Below are 22,018 nucleotides of genomic sequence, written 5' to 3'. Positions count from 1 at the left end.
TCTGGACTCTCATCTACCCTATTTGTTTGACACATTCATTCATCGTCTTGAGCTGTTGCATACATTGGTTCATCATAAAGTTCTCTTATAAATCAGATCTTAATCTGTATGAAAACAGAATCCATATCTCCCAGTTTGGTTTTCTATTTCCTCCCCCATTACCATACACCCAGCGCTAAATACAATAGGTACGTAAATTTAACTCTCTTTTTTATTCTAAAATAAAGCTCTGTACTTTATATTTGGTCTGTTTTGCCATATATAGCTGGTATTGTGGATGTTAAAGATGTGGGTAAAAAAATAACTAAATTCTCATAAAAGTTCCACTTTATGTGTACCAATAATACCAATAAATGCCCCCTCTACCTCCTACCATTGTCTTTACTTTTGAGGCATGGATTACTTTCCTTTTTAGAAAATACTATCCCACTCCAATAAAAGTTCTATTCACAAATCCCTCTTACTTTCACTCTTTTCTGCATGTACCCTTAGGTCCTAGCAGATCTATTTTTGAAGTTCAAAGAGAAAAGAATCAGCAGACTCAAATGTGTATAACGAAAGACCGCATAGTAGTATCCTTCTTTTTATTGAAAAGGAATCATTTCTATTCTAACGCAAACAATGTATATTTTACATCATAAAGCAAGATATAATTTACATATTACATTTCTTATGAGATCTTTATACCCTAAGTGTCATTCCCTTTTTTATTCAATTACCTCTTATGCTTTGACTTAACCTGCAAGTATCCTACAAATCAGCATCTTATTTGGGGAGGGATTGGGGTGACAGACAGTTTGCATGTATTCATCTGCATCTGGGTATAATGAAGGTGAGGAATAGGGGATATGCCTTGGAACTTTGTTGGCCTGAGGCCCTCTGTTGAGACTTGGCATAGAAGCCAAAAGTCTACTCCTCTAAATCATATATCAAACTTCTACTTTAAAAAAATCAATAATAAATGAACAATACTGAGTGCTTGTCTCATGTGTATATTTGATCAGGTGCTTAGATAATAAATGTTTGTGGTGTTGTTTAGCAATGAAAATTCCTATGGCTGACCAGCGCTGGCTACTCTCTGATTTTCCCAGACATTGCTTCCCATGCATCTGTGGCAAAATTGCCCAGTTTCATGTAGTGCTTAGGTTTTGGGTTCAGTCTTTTCTGTTCACTCCTGAAAACGGATGTCAGGATGAAAGCTTCAAATGATTTTGTTTTATATGACCTTCTATCCCTTTCCTCCATCTTTGAAAATTCCTCCTTCCTAGCAACATCTTGTCATGTATGATTTCTGTTCCCTGCACCATAACCCAAACTCACTTTTAGCTATTCTCCTGGAAGTCCAAACTCCAAAAGTTCACCAATTCCTTAGATTGCACTCATTTTATGAAGAACATTTTAATCTGTTAGACTACACTGTTCCTTTGAATCTGGATAATCCACAGCAGCTAGTAGGACAAAAGAATTAGTCAAAGGACTCCTTAGGAAGCAAGTAATATGTGGTGTTCAGCCAGCCTACATAAAACATTGGTAAGAAATATTTTAATAGTATGTTAAAAGAAGAGAGAATCAGTGGATGAAAGCAAAATGCATAAGATGGGCTTTCTTCTTGTTATTAAAAGAAGTACAGATTCAACATTTAAAATACATTTTCAGAATGGTGGCTGTTTGGCTGAAAAAATACCACCGTTATCTCAACTTGATAGGCCAAGGGGGGGAACACAGGTGTGCTGAAAGTGCATCTTAAACTCAACAGTCCTTGCCTGTCACTCAGAGTTGGCATATTTGGCCAAAATCAATCTAAAGCTTTTTAATTACTGATAATTAAGTTCTTAGAACCAACCTGGACAGGATTAAAATATGTCAAAAATAGTCTGTTCTGTGTATCTTAAATTATTCTTTGGTCAAGTGATGTGATTTTTGAGAAGTCTGTAAATATAAACCTATTTCTCATTTCCAAATACAAGGCTATAAGTATTTACAGCAAGGTAACATTTCCTTGCTAGAAAACAAGGCCTCCAGGTAACGTATCCTTCCATTAATGTTGTATTCTTTTATAGTCCCTTTCCTCCCATGGCTACAAAGTGCTGCACAAACAGAGAATACAGGTAAAGAATGAAGGAGCAAATGAATAGAGCCTCACAACACCCCTGTGAGGTAGGTAAGTATTGTTAAACCCATTTTACAAAAAGGTAAACTGAGGCACAGCATGGTGGTGTGGTTTGGTCTAGTCCACCTGACAAGTTACAAAAGCACAGCTGGAGACAAAAAGAAAGAAACAAAGACAGGTCAGTCCTGGCTCACAGCCCTAGGTACTAAACTTTATTTCAAAATATTAGAAGAATAGCCCACAGTTGCCTTTTAAATTTTTGGAATTTAGACAAGACTTTAAGTATTCCATTTAAACACGTGTCTTTCAGATTTCTGTTAAGTGGAGAAGGGGCAGATGACAACATGGTTTTCCCTCCTCTAAGTGTAATTCCTATAATGTGTCACGATATATTCCCATTCCACCAGAGCTCAGTCTCCACAAACTCAAGAACATTTTTACAGCCTCAGATAGGTTCCAATTTATTTAAAGTCCAAATGTGAAAATGAGACCTGTTCTCAAATAGATGCCCTATTAATTGCTCTGTGGCCTTAATGAGAATTTTGTATTGAGAAAGAAAGGAAACAAAATCCCTAAAAACATCTCATCACTAGAGATTAAGGGCAGTGGTGATGGTGTGAAATTTGCTTTTTGTAGTGTTTGAGAAACTGCAAACTCAAGCTTGCAAGAATATTTTATATATATATATATAAAATATATAAATATATACAGTATATATATAAGTGTGCATCTGACTATCCTTAAGGCACTAAAGAGATGTAGGCCATGCCTTTCACAACTCAGTCTTTGTTTTCCTAAAGAAATTTCTCTCCCTCTCTCAAGTGAAATATATTTCTTCTGTCAAATAGCCCGTGACAGCAAATCATTCAAAAACAACAAATATCTTTAACTTAAGATGGCAGATTGGTTGGATGGGGGTGAGGGGTGGTGGTGATGGTATTATCATCTACAGCTTAGAGCTTAAATCTATAGTTTATATGAAGAGCTTAGATCTACAGCTTAGAGCTTAGAATTAGCCAGACACAGCCAATCACATTGGATTAGACAACCCAGTCACCAGATGTTGTACACAATTGCTTTTTTTAACAGTAGCTGATGGAAAAACCTTACCATGACCAACAGACATGGAGACAGTGAGACAGGAAATCATGTCTGGCACAGATTCTTCAGAAAGACTTTGGCTTTTCAGAAGTTCCTAGAGCTTCTATATGGAGAATTGGGAAGAAGGATCGGGCAAGGCACTGAGGTTCAAACAGGTCACTGAGAGACATTAGACAATTATTCTGAATATATATATATATGGTTTCTTTGGCTGCTGTAGGTTTTTTAAAACCCATACGATCATGGGGGTGGGTGGGCTGAACCTAACTGAAGAAGCTTGGAGTACATTAAAGCAAAGCGCATGAATAGAAGAAAAAAACAAAATTAACACACAGAAACAACTGGTGGTGGTATCCCAGAGGGAGGAGAAACATTAGTTAACTAATTTTCATTTTGCTCCTCTCCTGCTTTTCTCTGCCATGGTCCCAATATTTTTAGTTCAGGTTTTTTGTTTGTTTGTTTTTATTTATTTATTTTTTTCCAGCAGATGAAGAAATGACAGAGCAGGATAGGTGTCTTATGGTTTTTGATTTCTTCTTAGGCCTGTTTAATTATTTTTTTCCTCAGTTGACTGTTGGCACCTGGTTCCTCTGTAAACTATATTCCTTGGCCTTCAGTCTCAGGTTGGCAATGCTGTTGGCCATGTTGATGCCCTGTGCAGGGCTATTGTTGGCACATGTGGCAGAATAAGTAGCCATGGCGCTGTAGGGACAAAGGAGAAAGCAGGGAGAATAACAGGCATTAGTTTCACAAAGCTGCAAGTCTGTGCCCCAGATGGATGCAACTCTCAGCACGGGGCAGGTAGGGGCAGGTGGGTTGGATGGATGACCTCTGAGGTCCCTTTCAGCCCCAGAGCTCCACTGGTCTAAGGCACTTGGGAAAAGATGGCAGTGCTTGGAAGGACAGGGGAAAGCATGGGAGAGTGATACTGGGCGGGCAGAGGTGTTTGCTGTGTTGGACACAGTGAATAATAATTTATTTCTAGGGTGAGAGAAGAAAGCTGCTTATGTTGAATAGCAGGATGTTTCATCAGCCGACCAACTGAAACACTATTTAATCTCTCTTCCTGCCTCCATCACCAGCCTGTGGGAGCAGTGAGAAAGAGAAGCAGGAATTCGAAAAGGAAACGGCATTTTGCCCTCTTCACACTAAATAGCTGACTTTAAGTCTAACACATTTTAGGTGATCAATGGATACCATACTAAATAGGGTACTTGAGAACCAGTTGAGCAACTCATTCTTGATTCAATGGTTGGTAGCACTAAGTACTGCCAAATCCAGAGCTTCCTATCCCGACTGGCCTTGAGTTTATAGCTTCTTCTCAAAAGTACTTGAGCAGCTCAAGATGCCTTTTGGGTTCACTTATTTGGGAAATGTTTAAATCCCTTAGATAAACTACCAAACGCTCCAGCCAGTTTCAGGATTTCAGACCTCAGAGGTAACCGTTTCTTTTTGTCCTTACTCCTGAGAAAAAATTTGAAGTTGTTTTTCATTGTCAGAGATTGTAATTAAGACCTAGAAATGCGGCCAGACAGAAATGGGCATTTGGTGGTTTTCTGTTAATCAAATCCATGAATTTCTTTTAAAGGAAAAAGTAATAGTCTCTTAGACTTGGATGCAAATTATTCATTACTGTCTACTAAACAGTTAAAAGGGAACTCATTTTAATTAAATGAAAATGTTTCTAGTTGTTTCTAAGATTAGCAAAATCCCTTTCAACTGAGGCCTGAAATGAGATAGACTTCCAAATGGAATGACATGTGCTCCGCTGCTGCCTGCATTCCAGTGCAATTTTACCAGCCACACAGGAGTTTGTGGTTCTGGGGATCAAGTGACAGACTAGAAAGAGAGAAAACTAAAGCTACTCTACAAATAGAGAGCCTGTGTCATGAATCCTTATTTGGGAGACCACAGAGTCGAGACTTATAGTCAAGACTCACAATAGCCTATTTCAGCTCAGTTACTAGCAATTAACCCAGGAAAATTAGGTTAATGAAATGTAATTAGTCCCAGATCACTAGGTCTTTCCAGAAATACACATCCTTAATTTAAAACCTTATAGCACTGGTGTGAGTGTGCGTGTGTGTGTGTGTGTGTGTGTGTGTGTCTTAAGGCAGAAGGAGGAAGAAGGGTTCCAAGAGAATCCTATGTTCTTCCATTTTATTTTTGCCCGCTTCACTCTTACCCATTTCTGGATAGATGCTCTTAACCATTTATGCAAAGTTAGGTTCTCATAGAGCACCCTGTAATTTTCCATTTAGCACTTATTTCAATTCCTTGACTAAAGGTCATAGATCAGACACCACACCTGACCCTGTTTACCACCATATCCCCAGGTAGAGCTAACATCATATCTGGCACGTATTTGACATTCAAGAAAGCATTTATTGAATAGATAACTGAGAAATATCTAGTATGATTAAATGGGTTCCTGCTCAGTGTCATTGATCTCTGTCATCCTGTTGTGAGTAATGATTTTTTAAAAAATGTTTTATCAATATGCTTTCATCCTTAGGAAGTAGTCCTTTGTATTAATTTTGGTCTCTTCACAGAATAAGCAAAATCAAAGGGCTAGGACAAAAGCAGGGGCTGATGACTACATATTCTTGACCCATCAAAATATCTTTTGGTAGTAAAAAATGAACAAATATTAGTGCAAATTAGATTTATACAACGCACTATCACTTCTACCACTGTCTACCAAAAGAGGAGGAAAAAGAGTCCCCAGTTAAGGTAAGTTTTAATTAGGAGTGAGATAAAGGATCAGAACAATCTTTTAAAATGGGACAAGGTTTTTGTCCATTTGTTTTGTTCTGTTTTTGGTAATATATAAAAAAAAGTCATTTATTTTCAAAACCCATATACATATCATCATTTAATTCCTATATGAATTACTTGCTTCCATTCAAGAAACTATCAGAAATATATGCAAACCTATAAATCCTACACTGAAGAAATTGCTAGGATATACTGCAATCTAAGATCTCAATAAGATCAAAGATGTAAATAGTTAAGAAAAGAGACATTTGGATTTAGGAAATGTTCCTAAGTTATAGATTATGAAATAAACCAAATCAGCTTTTCTCAACCAGTTTTCGTGAGAGAATTAAGTTCTGAATATGGTACATGTACCATTTAAAATGCATAAGAGAGAAGCTGAAATGGTGAGTTCTCTGTATTATTTGTTAAACGCTGGGAGTAAAATTGAATAGCTTCTGGAAACAGAAGGCTAAAACTTTATGAGAGAGCATAAGGAAAAAAATTATCTGATGGTAAACTATAGAGGGTCATGGAGTACTCTTTTAAGTACTTGACCTAATTTTCCAAGGGGTCAAGTCTTTGAGACTTTAAACAAGCAAAATCTACTTAATAGAGATTCCTCGTTTTTTTGATAGTCAAAAATGTAGTCCATTTTCCATAGTAGACAAAGGGGAAATGTAACCTTGGGGTATTATTTTCATTTACTGAAGACAGTATCGCTGTTTTCTAGAAATGTCTACTCTAATTGTGACTTCAATATTATCTATTATACAGACTTTTTTTGCTATAGTTACCTCATAGTTTACTAACTTCATCTGATATTCTAGTCTGAAGACTTCATATGGTAACACGTCTCTTGGAGATCCTGAGATTCTCCCTTTAGTGCAGAACAGATATCTCTTCCCAAATGAGATAAATGTTGATCCATTTTCCATCTCAAACCCAAATCAATGTAAATTAGTTATATACTGCACAGAAAATTAGATTTTCACTGGGACACTCTCCCTTAAATGGTAGCCTGAGTTTCTAGAGTTGAGAAAGAATCCTTGTCCAATTGTACTGTGGTGCCATCATAAGAACACCACTGCATTAGCGACACTGTGACAATGCCTTATAGGTAGCACTCAAGTTAATGGGACATAAAGATTAAAAAAGCAGCCGATCTTAATGAGTGAGTTTTCCAATTCCCTAGGAACTTATTAAATGATAACATTTTCACCTGATAAATGTTTAGGCAAGTCATACATTTTCAAAAATGGATCTAACTTACTCCAGCACATTGCATAGCGATAAGAAGTAGGATAAAAGAACAGAGCCAGTCTTACTTCATAGCCTCTTAACCAATGTTTACAATATATAACCCTGCAAGTAGAGACCATAGGGATGTTTTGTGCACATACTAAAGAATTATGAGTCTGTGCTCCTTCTGGTAGTTGGACATGGTTCTAGTTTCTCAGCTTGCACTAAAAGAGCCATAGAGGCATGTAGTGAGCAGTCCTTTGACATACCAGTGACAAGCAAGACTTGTGACAGGTCAGAGAAGGCAGAATTAATGAGTGGGTACTCTAGAGCAGCTTAGTCATGCTTTAAAAACAGCATGAAAAGTTGGAGAGGACCCATTTCCTAAAGTGACAACAGATGCAAGAGAGCCTTGACTGGCTGCCAATGCGAAAGATTGTTTGTGACCACCTGTTTTCCATGGCACCAAAGCTTATGAAGGTCTGTGTTAGGAAAAGAGAGAGAACCTTGAAACATTTTCTCACAAGATGAAACCAAGGAGGATTGATTAGCTGTTTTCGGCCAATTTTCTAGGGCCATTCAGAATGCAAAATGACCACTCATGCCTACACAGGATTAAGCTTACCAAGATCAGAAAGTGAAACAGAAACTAAGTGATTTGTATCAATTAAGCACAGGATAACGCCAAGAGCCTGCTTACCAACACTAAGAGATCCTGCCCATTGGTCCTGCCTTCTGAGAACCACCTGCTCCTCTAACAGGAGGCAGACACGAGATGAGTTCAGGGACTGGGTTTATTGGATTTGGCAAAAGCATCATTTCTCTTGAGTTTTTAAGAATGTCTGTGTCCGAGAAACTGCACTGCCAAATAAAGTGCATTGAGGAATTGGAGATGGAAAAGAAAAGCTTGTATCCCATCTGTTGATTCAGCAGCTCTGCACGGGGACTTGTACAGAGCTGACACATTTAAGTAAGCTTGAAATTTTTCCATCTCCTTATTTGGAGATTCTTAACAGATGGAGCTTAGCCACAGACAGCAAAATGCTAACCACCGGCAGGGTTCGAGTTCCATTTGCACTGGGGACAAATCATTTTTGATCATTTCAACCTACCCGGAAGGTTGTCGGGAGGAGGAACATGTTCAGATGACTGCCAAACACCAAGGAAGCATGGAAAATTCTATATACGGTATGAATTTAAAGCCAAGAAACTTATGGGCATCTGCCGCTCTGTTTTCGAATCACCCGTGGTGTATGTCCCACAAATCACAAAACAATCGAGGAACACTCGGGAAAAATAATGCCTGCCTCAGTTTTCAACTCTAACTTTGTTTTCTCTTTGGCCCTCTTGGACAAATGATGACAAGCTGTTGAAAATTTCCCCCCAAAGACAAATCTGTCAGCCCGAGAGTCTGTGTCATCCTGAGATCCTACAGTTTCACCAGCTTGGGATTTTTCCAAAGGCTGTTAAGGCTTTTGCGACTCTGTCTGTGATATGTAGAGGTTGGAGACCATCTTTCTGGCTTGTTCTTTTGTCCCTGCGAGAACAGAGGTATATCTGCTTCATCTAAGACAACCCCATCTCAGTTTTCCTCTGCACATTTACTTGTAAAGAGAGACTCCATAAATCCTTTTGGAAGTGATCTTTCATGAAGTAAATAAGTATTTCTGACTTCTGTTTTTCAAATGCAGAAGTCGATTTTTCAAATGCGGTTTAGCTTTTAAAGTAGATCCACTTGGACCACATTCCAGTTTACACTGTAGTTTCAGTGATCCTTCTGCTATATTTAACTTTTCTTTCTAGAAATGTTTTTATACATGGAGACTTGCATCTTTCTCTTTTCTCTAGGACTTTTCTATCTTTTTTTTTTTTTGAAATGCACATTGACTGCCTGGAATCAAATGCCCCTGTGAGATATGTAGTGGGGAAACATTGCTAATTCAACCTTAGATGCAAGGCTACATAAGAGATTGATGATCCAACTGGCCTGGGGAGCAGCAGGAGCCAGGACAAGAACACAGTTCTTCTGACCCCTGCCCTATGTCCTACAGTCATGTAATCCTGAGTGTCAGTAGCGTCGGGATCACAGGGAAGCAACTTAAAAATGCAGACCCCAAGTCCTGCTCCAGACTTACAGAATGAGTCTGCATTGCAACACAATCCCAAGTGATTCACATGCTCAGTAATCTCTGAGGAGTCCTGCTCTACCTAGGCTATCATACTACCCTTAACTTTATGGGCACATATGCTTGCAGATCCGATTTCCCAGAGTATTCCCCACTTGAGGATTTCACTACTGGCATCACTAAAACTGCAAGACCCGCTTTCTTGAACACACTTCATTCCCACTTAAACCCTACCCCCAGCAGCCACCCTCTTCCCCCTCTGACAAGTTACCTTTTCAGTGTCTTCCGTTAGAATCCGTTATGAAGCCCCTCGTGTAAACAACATCTTGGGAGGGACGAGGATCTATTTTTGAAAGCGTGAAAGGGAGAAATGAGCCAAATGCGTTCAGTGGATGTCAGGCAGCACCGTGACCACGATCAAATGGGGGAGGAGGAGAAGGATGGGGAGGGGAGCTGTGGACAAGGACAGCTGGCTGCTCTTTTGCCTGTCACTAGTTTTCTTTGAAGCCCAGTCCTCCCTCTGGAATTGGCACTGCAGACCAACAGTGCAGATCCAGGCCATTTCCTAGCTCCCATAGGAAAGGATGTCTCTAGGGAGAGGCTTCTTAACTACTTCATCTAGAATAACAATTAAAAGCCTGGGATTTGGTTGATCACCACTCCCCAAGAGGCAAAGCACCACAAGATCCATGAGTCTTAATACCTCTGGTGTTGTGCGTGTTCTCCTTTGTCTATGGAAAACAGTTGAGCTAAGCAATGGGCATATGTGCCAGAAACGAGCTTCCCTCAACTGGCTATGGGTAGATGAAGAGGGCACCTGCCAGGACAGTAGTGTCTGTGAGAGAATGTTTACTCCTCCTGGTGACTCAGTTGCCTGCCTGACGTCATCACCTACAAGATGCTCAAGGGAACAGACGAGGCCATGTCATGCTATAAACAGGATGAACCATATGTCCCCAGTTACGCCTGTTGTTCTGGTGTCATTATTAATAGCACCCCCCTTTCACTCTTAAACGTGTTCCAGCTTGAATGATAAATTATACAGCCACCACTCTGGATATAAAAGACACCCAGCAAAAAATGTGTTGGCTAATATCCCATCTCATAATTCTGACCATATGCAAACAATTGCTTTGAGTCTTGGTTTCCTCCTCTCCTCTTCCAGGGGAGAGCTGTGGAAGTCAGCAAACTGTCCTCTCTGGCAAAACTGTTTGCTCACTGTCCCTGGGTTGTATGACCAAGCCACATCAGTCATCCCAGGGGGTGAAACACCCCAGAAGGTGACTCTTAGCCACAGGCGTGCTTCACTGATCTGAGATAGACAATGAATCCAAAGGGCATGTTTACATAGGTTCCAAGTCTTACACTTTTTACTATGTTCAATGGAATGCAAGTTTAATTTGATGAAAATATGGTGATGTGGCCTAATTGCTGAACAGAAACAAGGATCACGAGCACTGGGTCTCATTCTGCTTGCTGAAGGCTTAGTGTTCAGTTTCTTCTTTGAAACCAGAGCAAGGACGGAGCTAGCACACAGGAGCGTTCCAAGGATTAACCAAAAGAAATGCCTTTTAATGAATGTCACATGTGAGATAACTAACTTGACATCAATGTACCAAAAGAAATAGCCAGTTATTTTTTTTTTTATAACACAGAAGGTCTATCATTTCCTTTGCTTTTCATCACTTGTTTCTCTTTTATGTTTCCTAAACAAGACATGTTTCCTACCAAGCTTCAAAATGTGAAACCGTAATGTATTCTGGTTCTAAACATAGCAGAAAAATCTCCGGGTAACAGAAGAGCTTGCCACTTTTAGAAATTAACCAAAATATAAACACTTCAGTAAACATTGGGTCAAAAACATTGATATTGATTAAATTACTGCTTTAAACCATCATTCTTCTACTTCTATCTGGAGATTAATTTATTCCTCATACAGAATATGAACAATCAGATTCTATGCGACTTTTAATTATTTTTTTTACAAACTCTGTATCTAAGAGAAAAAATTATATAAAAGTATACCATGAAATGCATAAAAAGCACTAGTTTATATGACTTTTAAATGAAAACAGCAGAATACAAAATATGTACACTAAAGCTACACTATATAAAATACTGAACTCTAATTGCAAAAATAAACAAACTAGTTATGTCAATATGGTGGCATTATGAAATTTTTTTAAAAGTATCTAGTATTTCTACATAATCTTTCAAAATAAAATAGAACATTTCCAAAAAAGGCACACATAAACTGCATGTTAATAATTACAGTTAGATGCACACATACAAAATATGTGTGATGCAGGCACCAGGGCTTCACCTTTCGCTGAGATGCAGGCAGTCTGATCCAATATTAATTCAGGGAGGATTTCAGCCCTACCCACACACTGTACTGCCCTCAGGCTCCCACTGTTAAGGACTATGTGGCAGCCATCTGGATGGTTTAGAGCTGGTGTGAAAAGTTCCTAATTGGGACCCAGGCAGGAAAAGGAGCAATACTTCCTGGTCATGACCAAACTCAAACCAGAGACCTTGAAACATCAAGCTTTGAACCACATCCATTTCCCAAGCCATTTAGTGAGTCTGTGAGCTACCAATATTTATCGAGAAACAGAGCAGTCTTCTACGTATTGAAAAAATTAAAGAATATGTGATTTCACAATGGTCTCAAAAATGTGTTTTTGGTAAGTCCTATGGGAAGAGTCTAAATTTTAAATTAGATATTTAGATACGACTGATCTTTTGAAATCAGTGAGGCTTACTATAATCTGAGAGCTATAGATATTTCCAATTTCTCAGGCATGGGGTCTCTAAGTACCAAAACCAATGTAATTCAGGCTAATTTCACAATGGGGGATTTAAAAGAAAAAAATCCAAGTACATTCATGGCATTTCTTTCAAGGAATTGATTTGGAACAGAAAGAACATTTAGGTGAGGCCTTATGCTTTGATTAAAACCATCAATTTCTGTAAAATATTTGCATTTCACAATTGTGGTATTTCACATTAGGAGTTCAGCTTTAGCTGGAAGATAATCTCCTATAATTAGTTTTAGACCTTTCCTTAAAGCATTAATTAACTTTAGCAATAAAAAAGGCAAATAAAAGCATAATAAATGAATCTGTGAATACTTCCTCCACTGTTATTGGCCAGAGAGAGCACACAGCCTTGACCTGGTTTCTAAGAGTACTCAGGTTCAAAGAAAGGCACTTTCGAACAATGAGGATGCTTTAGGCACTTGGGTCTCAGCTTCCCCTGGACATTAACTTGTATTATCTGAACATCATAATAAATGGAGATTAAAGGCCTCTCCAAGATATTGAAATAGTACTCTGTTATTTGCTTCTTTAAAATTCTTCACCTTTTAATATAAAAATTTTGTGTAAATTATACATTGCTTTTATATTTTAAATGCCCCGCACAGACAAACTGACCCCAAAGAACTTCAGATGCATAGGTAAGAATTTACAATAGAACAGGAAGGTATTTTTGGATCATAAGACATCCCCACCTGCTAATAATGGCCATGAATGGCCATGAGCGTGATCAGAATGGTCGTGGATATTTCCCTTCCTTCCCTCTCTGTCTCTGTCTCTCTCTTTCTCCTTCCTTCTTCCCTTCCTTTATCTTTCCTTCCTTTTCTTCTTTTAATTCAAAATCAGTTTTACTGTAAAGTTTGCCTTCAAGCCTACACTTGGAGCCTTACAAGTTAAATTTCTACTTGAGCATGACGAAACACATCTATTTTAAATTTGGAAATGGAGTCAAGTTTTGTTCCTGAATGGTTGCAAGAGGGACTTGGGACATAGCTTAATGATCTTTCCTTTTAGATTCTTCCCCATCTTTGAAACCTTTGCAAGAGTTCCTGAGTCCAAGAGAAGATTGCTGATGGCCTGCCCTCTATCTTCTGCCCCAAACCCTGCTCCTGGGGCAACTAGTGATCTCCCGTGAAAATCTGGGGGTGTCAGCAAGTTGAATGTCTCTGAAGAGGTTAACCCAGTAAGAAATGTCAGCCAGCCGCACCAGCAGCTTTGAATGTGACCGACCGCTGAGAAACGTGTGGAAGTGGAGCAAGGGGGGGTGGGCCAGTCATTCACCTGTACGGAGAGGCCGTCCCCCAGGAGAGATAATCGGTGGGTCGTGGAGCAGGACGAGGTACGATGGGCTGCTCCACAGCAGTCACGTCCCCTGAGTAGGATTTGAGGAGGGAAGCATTTTTATTGGCCAGCATGGCTCTCTCATTCCTGCGGAATTTGGCTCTTCGGTTCTGAAACCACACCTGGAAGAGTGTCAGGAGGGCAGCAGGGCACAAGGAGGAAGAGGAAAACAAAGATGAAGAGGTTACACAAAAAAGGAACAATGCCCTGGCCAATGTTACCGTATAACCCCTTCCCAAGGAAGATGCAGGTACAGAATTCTTCCCACAACAATACAAAGATGCCACAGTCCTTCCCTGCTGGGCCACAGTAGTGAGTTATTCTATCAGCAGAGAAGACTATGAAACAGAACCCAGAGGGACTTCCATAATCATGCCTCCAGAGATGAGATCCACCACTAACCCACAGAGCAGCAAAATATGGGTTATGATCCTGTTGTTTTGTCATCAAGGAAAAGAGAGAAACCTTATTAGACTTCTGCCATGGATACCATGACTTAAAATTTTTTTGTCTGTTTGTTTTTCAAAATTATTCAAAAGGTGAAAATATCACCTACTTTCAAAAAACTTATCACACATTGAAAGAAAATTCCTCATCTCACAAATGGTGCCTGCAGCAAGAATTGACAAAGCAAGTGGCTCATTTGGAAGATGCAAGGAGCACCAGGGGAAGAGCAAAGAGATAACAGGGAAGAGCAGCTAGAGACGGTGTCAGCTATAGCTCATAACACATATAGCATTTATCAAGTGCTACTAGGGCCAGGAACTCCCATAAGCACATTGCATACATTATTACTTCTACTTGTCATGGCCATTCCATACATTAGGTTTTATTTGTTCTATTTCAGAGTTGAAGAAACAAGGTTTGATGAGATTAAGTAATCTCATGGAAGTTCACTCAAATAATAAATGGCTGAGTTTCTGTGCTCAAGGACATCTGACTCATGGTCATACAAGTCTTCCAAAATGCCATGGAATTTTATACAATCGTTTACTCATTCAAGAAATCTTTATGGGGTCCCTGTCCTGTTCCAGACTGTGCTAATTGCCAGGAATAGAGAGATGAGACTTAGTCTTTCTTCATAAGCAGCTCACAGTCTATTAAAAGAAGACAGACATGTAAGTTTGAAAAACTACAGAACAAGTCTTTTAGGTACAATTACAGAAATGCATAACAAGGCATGGGAGAGAGGAATTGTATGGTTTGGAGTTGGGGATAGTTGCAGGACTCCTGGGAGCAACATTGGTATAAAATACCATGAGGCTGGTACCCCCTTGGAGTTGAGTCCATGGAAGGGCCCAGGCAGAAAACAGGAAAGGAGAGTTTGGACCTCGATTTCAGGCTTCACACATGCCCAGCTCTTTTGTTTCTCACATGTCCCTGGCATTACTATTACATTTATCATTTTAAATGCAAAGGGATCATGTTCACACGTGCTGTATATCATCCACTGGCTCTCCATCACTCACAGGATAAAGTCAAAACTTCTTACCATAGAACACAGGCTGTTCAGGAATTAGTTCTTGGTCCACCAACCCAGCCACATTCTGCATCACTTGGACCTCATGCACTGGCCCTCCATCACTTCAGCTCCTCCCGTGGGCTCGAGACTACCAGATGTATTCAGTTATTCCCCCCTTCCGTACTCACACCGAATGTTCCCTCTGCCTGTGGTAGTCTCCCACTCCCCCCGCTCTTCGCTCAGGTGTTCAAAGACTTGCTTGTCAATATTGGACTTTAATATTGCCTCCTCTGTAAAGAGTTGTAGTGGAAAGAACGTGACTTTAAAGTCTAACAGAGTTGGATTGAAATACTGGCCCCACTACTTTAAAAATTTGTCATTGAATAGTTATTTAATGCCTCTGATCCTTTGTCTCCTAACCACATGGAGAAAATAATACTCACAGGGCTGTCATGAGAGTTGGCACAGAATGGGTGCTTAATATATGTGTATTTTCTCCCCTTTTCCCTGGGCATATTCCCACCTCTGGTCTATCGCCAATTCTCATATATTCCTTTAGCGTAGGAATCATATTACTATATCATAACAGTATGGCAGGCGCATCCATCTTCTCTGCCTCCAGTCTACAATACCCTTAAGGAGAGGGCCAGTGTCTTACTCACCCCCAGTAAATCAGAACAGTTCCAAGAGTTTAATAGATGCTTGATAGATGTTTGGGGGTGAGGGGCAAGAAAGGAGAGGAAAAAGAAAGAGAGGAAAAAAAGTGAACTTTGCAAAAATGGTAAGATATGGCCTCCATCCAAGAGGATTCTAGTTGGGGAAGTTGGCTCACATACAACTCAATATAATAGGTGTCCTGTTGTGATAAATGCTATAAAGAAGGCCAGGGCCAGAAGAGAGCAGTGCAGACTAGGGGAAGGTGAACTTCATGGAGGAGGAATAGAGTTGTGGAGGGAGAACTCTGTCCTGCCCACATACAAAATGTCCACAGGTCCGAGGGATTAGAACATAGTAGGGTGAGAAATGAGGAGAAAATAGTTTCCACATATAAGAAAGCATTTGTTTATTGTTGTAATATAGGATAAGACCAGCTAACAAACTGCTCTTTCACATTAAAAAAAAAAAAATCCAGCACTGCCCAGTCCAGCTATCTGTATTTACAATTCAAATCATCAGGGTAAAAGTGGTGCTTCTAGGTACTGTGGGTTATTGGTCTAAAATTACTCATTGCACTGGAGCAGGCCAGATTTGGGGCATAGAAGATATGGGGGGTTTGAAGGGAGAGGAAGGGATTTAAGAGTGGAAATCCAGAGCATGTTTGGAGAGCTGTGGTTAGCAGCATGGGAGAAGAGGATGTGGGAAGGCAAACCTCAGGGTTTTGCTTTGGATGGCGGAATCCAGACAGCAAAACTGAGTCTTGTCCCTGCAGATCCTGCGGGTCATTCTCACCTGAGCCGTGAGGGATTGCCAAACAGTGCTGAGTGCCTCACGCTTTCTCCTAACCCATGTGGGTTAGGAGTCTAGGCAACTTTCCCTTTTGTTGCTGACCTCTTGTTTCCCCCTACAGAGCACTTCTAGGTGAGGTCATTGCTTCCCTATGGGCAGAACTCCCACAGACGTTCTCAACAGGCTGAAGGGATCTTCAGGCCCCTCTCCATCAACTCAACAAGTGTCCCTTATTGTATGCCCCATCTCATGGCACAGACATGGTTCCCACCCCAATGCCCATGGGGTCTAGCTTAGGTCCCTGTTGGCCAAGAGATTTGTCAGTTGCAGAAAGAAGTCCCTCAAGTCCAGACTGAGCACAAATATACAAAAAAATAATTTCATCAAGAAGACAAGACAGATTGGCCTAATCCACCCCTCCCCTGTCAGAATGGCAGCCTACCACCAGCTCTATAGAAGACAATGAATCTCTCTCTCTACTTTCAGCAGGGAGAGGAAGGCACTTCTTGAGGAAGTACTGAGCCAAGAGACTCTTACTTATCCAAAGTCTCTCTAGTGCTTAAAAGGGTGAACTTTGCATATCTGCAATCAAATCCCAGCTGAGCTGCTTGCTGGCTATGTGACACTGGGCAGAACACTGGAAACTCATTGGGCCTCAGTTTCCACATCTGCAAGATGAAGTGGATACCATCCACTTCACTGAACTGGCATGATGATTAAACAGACTACCTCATGTAGAGCTCTTGGCACATAAGGGTTCAAGTAGCACTAGTTAATTCTATGATTATCATCATTATAACGCATCCCAGGTTTTATTGTTTCTAGATGTCTGTATTGAAGTTGATGTGTCATGGCATGAATGTTGGAAAGAAAGGCTGTTCTCTTTCTACACTGTCCTATATGCCCTTGCCCTTCTTCACTTCATAGAAACACAAAACCATCTACTGGAAGGAGGTCTTCACGCAGTTCCCAAATGTGAGGTCTTTGATGTACTCATTTCCATTCCCACCCGCGTCCATAATTATATGCATTTATAATAAATTTCTTGCAGGTTTGTACACTCCCAAAGTCAGGGAAGGAAAACTGAGGTGGGAGCAGAGAATTCATCTCTGTGGCCATCCTAAAGGTCAAATCGAAAGCTGGGGTGGAAGATGCAGAGTCAAATGCTCAGAAGGACAATGTCTGCCCCAGGAATCTGCAAGGGCAGGTAGCTACGAGGGGGGAGACTCGTAGCAGGGCCTATTCTGCCCACCTAAGGGCTTAGAGTTGATTTTTAAAAATACTATGCTGCCCAAAGAAACCCAGTTAGGGTCTGATTCTGTCTTCATGCTGCATCTTTGTTATCTTTCTTAGTAGGAGCACCTGCCTGAAACCAATGACTGGTGGTTGTGAGCAGTCTGCAGAGACACGCCCCTGATACGGTACTTGGGTTACCTGCACTCTGGCCTCGGTGAGGTTCACCCGGCGGGCAAGGTCCTCTCGCACGAAGGCGTCTGGGTAGTGTGTTCGCTCAAAGACGCGCTCCAGAGCCTGCAGCTGGCTGCTGTTGAACGTTGTCCTATTCCTCCGCTGCTTTCTCTTCTTCTTCTCCTCAGAGTTCAACTGATCATCTGGAGCAAGAGAAATTGATGCTAAGGAGCGAAAGTCATGTCAGGGGTCCCTGTTTACAGTCATTTGCTGAACATCTACAGTAAGAGGTTGTTTCTTTTGCTCACATTCTTAATAAAGTGTTAGAGCAAATGTCACTTTCAGTGTTCAGATGGGGGCATTGGTGCTTTTGACATCACAGGCCAAGGACCCCCCCCCCCCCATCTCCGGCTGCTGCTTCTAAATCTGGGAGCAGGTCTGAGTTGATAGGGAGACATTTCTTGCATGCCTCTTGAGGCTTGTTTTTGCAAAGATGGCTAAAGGAAATTTTTACTCCTAACCACGTTCTCTGGAAGAAGAAGGGGAAGACGAGTAAATTGCTTTGGACCTTATTTGTTTTATGTTATATTATGTTCATTTGTAGTTTCATAAGCAAAGAAACCAACTATTTCCTGGTTCCTTCTCCTCAACATACCCACATAAACACAAAGGCAGAGTTAGAGAGGAAAAAATGTGTTCAAACTGATTAGAGGGACTCCTATTTTATCACGCATTTCCCTGGAAACACCAAGTCATTCCTAGCTACATTTGCTCAAGGCTCCATGCTCAGAGGCCCCAGCCTAGATCAGGGATGGTGCTCCGACACCATCAGCCCAAGCCAGCACTGGCCTGGGACTTGCCCTGTGAGAACACAAGTACAGGGAACAGTACTGAAAGGTCTCTGAAACACTTTTACCCAGTACCTTTGGAGAATCATGAACCCAAGTTTTCACCTGTGAAGTTCCCCCCCTTGCTTTCCTCTCAGTTCCCCCAAAGACACCTTGGCAAGCTGCTCATCCAGCCTGCCCACAGAAGTAAGAGGGTAGCATGCTCTAGTCCTGCTGCCTGTGTCAGTGTTGGTAGGAATGATGGTGGTGTGAAGCTGAGCGGAACACCAACTGTGCTACCACCCACATCAAACCATCCCCATGAGGTCTCAGCCACTACAGAGGCCATGCAGTGCCCAGAGATTTAGAGCAGGGAGGTGCCGAGGCCCAAGACACATGCTCTACCTGATGAACTGAACTTCTACTTCCGATGGCCCTCCCTTCAGACTCTATGCTCAAAGCAAAACAGGGGAAATGAGAGTGAGGACGGGGGAAAGCAGGGCTTGGTCCCTTGCTCCACATTCAATAGAGAGTAGGTCTCAGCCATTTTTTTCAAACACGTGAGGCATTCTGATCCTCTCTAACTATAAATGCAAAACACACTCAAGAAAGCAACTGGGGGTGCCTTGGTGCTCAGTTGGTTAAGCATCCGACTCTTGATTTCAGCTTGGGTCTTGATCTTAGTTCAAGCCCCACATTGGGCTCCATGCAAGGCGTAGAGCCTACTTAAAAAAAAAGCAACTAGCATGAATGATGATGTCCTAAGGAAAAGTAATACCTACCTGAGCTGTAGTATTATTCTTATCACAAATTGAGGGCATGTTCCAAATTTGGGTGGGGATTCAAAGTGTAGCTTAAATCCAGGAGCTTATGGCCCAGATCTCTTAGTGCCTGACAATGAGGCCTCTAAGTGGTTTTGATCAGAGACTCCTTCTTTATGAGTACTGCCTTTCCAGAATAGAAGCTTAGAATGGACATTTCCTCTGGATATTTAAAATACCCAGATATAGTAAGTGCTTGTTGAATGTGAAACTTTTCTTGTCATTTTTGTTGAAAAATCCCATATGATTCCAATTCCATTCCTCCAGCTAAGAAAGTGCTGACACTCATTCTTTCAGTTTTAGAGTTGTGTTCACAGTTGACCATCTCAACCAGAAGCATTGCTTTGAAGAAGTCGCTATGACACTTTTAGTAAGAATGTCAGGTCTGTGGCATCCTGAGAATGGAGCCAATTTAATTATCATGATTTCTGGGATCTATCAAAGCCTGGAATATTCCAGCCAATATCCTGGTTATACCACTATTCACCTATCAGCAAAATTCATTTACAATTACATCCACACTAGAATTCAAACACCTGGGGTCAAACAACACTCAGCAGTTGCCTTACCTCTGAGTTCTCCTTCCAATTTAAATATTTGGAGGCTTTCATGTTGTTCTCACTCCCTTTCCCAAATCTTTTTGTCTAGAGTTCTACCCACCTTGTACCTGAGGTCTCTCTAGGTCATCCAGGCCTTTTTGATAGCACTACAACCTGCATTTTATGCACCTATTAAACAGAGAAGAGCTCTGGAAAAAAATCCGTAGATTCCATACCTGCCCAGGACTGAGACCAATTAGACAGAACCTAGGCTATTATGTTTATTCATATAAAGGAAACACTTTATTAAACCAATCCTATGATTTGTTTTCTTCCCTCAAGAAAAGTCTTTCTCAGGTATAACCACAGCCTTTATGCTGTTTTATGAGCCTTTTCTTATTGTACGGCCAAACTGTGATCAAGAACAAGAGTGTTTTATGTTTTGTTCTCAGTACTACAACCTGCTACACAGTCTCTTGGTAGTTCTTTGAAATCTTCCACCGTTCACTCAGATCCCACCAACTGTCCACTATAAACCACCAGCTCCCCTGACGTGGGAGTAAGGGAAATGGAGAATTATAGTTTATGACATAGAATAAATAGCTATGATGACCTGAAACGAGGCCAGCAAAAGTTTCCCAGTGACTGTTCTTGTTGTTTTTAAGAAATGAAAACACCAGTCCGGATCATGTTGAAGGTGAGAAAAGACACACAAATAACAGGGGTTCAAGGAGTCTGGATCTGGCAAATGTCCTCCAAAGTGCAAGTATAATGGAAGGAGACAATGAGCGGGCAACCGAGACAGTTTGAGCAGCAGCCCTTGGGCTCGGCTGTCTTTGCTTGCTAACCACAAATTGTGCACTCTCTGTTTTCCTCCAAGAACACAGAAGACGGGACCCAACACAGTCTCCTGGGCTGCATGAGAGGAGACATAAACATTGCAGAGGTTTACAAATGTGGGGTGTATGAAAGGCCTGTGATAAGCACTTTTAGCAGATTCTAGAGTCTGGTTGAATAGAGGGGAGAGAATTCAGTGTGTTTTTATTATTGCAGGCGGGTCATCTTTTTTGTAAAATCAGTTATGGAGAAGGCTGATTTTAACACATCCTGTCCAAGAATACTGATATCCAATTGGACATCAGGAAGCATCTCATACTTTGGAATTCTGAAGTGGGTAGGAGTCACCAAGCTGCAAAATAACCAGAAGATGTGGATGTATTTTTATCAAAATTGTAATATTTCTAATCCAAGGTGTTTATGGATTTTATGAATGATTATGTATTTTTATGTATGTCATGGATGACTGAGTAAATTGCAAGTATATAGTTACGGCCATGATTTCTAATAAAAACCAGCAAAATGGCCTTGTGAACACAGGTATATTTTCACTTGGAATCATGAGTCATTAAACACTGGCATCAAATGAAGCCAGAGAAATTGTCTAATTCCACCCTCTCATTTTATAGATGAGGTAAATGAAACCTCAAAGAATGAAGTGACTTCTCCCCAAATCACAATACCAGCTATGCCTGAGCCAGAGCTAGAAGCCAGCACTCCTAATTCCACTCCAGTCTCAAGTGCAAATGACAATAGTCATGCTGTATGAAGCATCAGAGATAGAAATAAAAAACAACTACCCTGGGGAAATTTTATGGGAAATACAAGTTTTTCCAAACGAGCTATATAAAGAGGGTCTAAGATGGAGGGTCTGTGTTTATCACATGCTGTCATTCCTACCAGAATAGTCTTTTAAAAAATGTAAACATTCTCATCTAGAATAGCTACTTTGATCCAGATGTTCTTGAATTTTCTTTTTCAGTGGCCTCCATAAGTCTCTGCTTCATCAATTAAATATGTGCAGGGTGATTTTTGCACAGTAGCAAACCCCATCTTCCATCTTCTCTCCACATCACCATATTAGTCCTTCACTTTCTTTCATTTTAGGACACAGTTCATAATCTCTGTTTTCTGTGACACATCCCAAATGTTACCTTCTCTAAGACTTTGCTAATAACTTCTA

General features: G+C 40.7%; 1 protein-coding gene across 2 annotated transcripts in view; it reads right to left on the bottom strand.

The window, feature by feature from the left end:
- Nucleotides 1–570: 570 nt before the first annotated feature.
- Nucleotides 571–22,018, bottom strand: part of PRRX1 (paired related homeobox 1) — a 72,828-nt gene continuing 51,380 nt past the window's right edge. The window contains exons 2-5 of one of the 2 annotated variants that reach the window (XM_041761189.1): nucleotides 17,839–18,014; nucleotides 13,437–13,618; nucleotides 9,608–9,679; nucleotides 3,778–3,913 (exon numbers count right to left, since the gene is read on the bottom strand). In XM_041761189.1, the coding sequence (XP_041617123.1) occupies nucleotides 9,625–9,679; nucleotides 13,437–13,618; nucleotides 17,839–18,014 (413 nt within the window). In that variant the 3' untranslated portion in view covers nucleotides 3,778–3,913; nucleotides 9,608–9,624. Of the gene's footprint in view, nucleotides 3,914–9,607; nucleotides 9,680–13,436; nucleotides 13,619–17,838; nucleotides 18,015–22,018 lie in introns of both variants that reach the window. The other variant, XM_041761180.1, reaches the window with a different exon arrangement.

Source organism: Vulpes lagopus, chromosome 1 (genome assembly GCF_018345385.1).
Source record: "Vulpes lagopus strain Blue_001 chromosome 1, ASM1834538v1, whole genome shotgun sequence".
Taxonomy (NCBI): domain Eukaryota; kingdom Metazoa; phylum Chordata; class Mammalia; order Carnivora; family Canidae; genus Vulpes; species Vulpes lagopus.
This window is presented reverse-complemented; position numbering and strand designations above follow the sequence as displayed.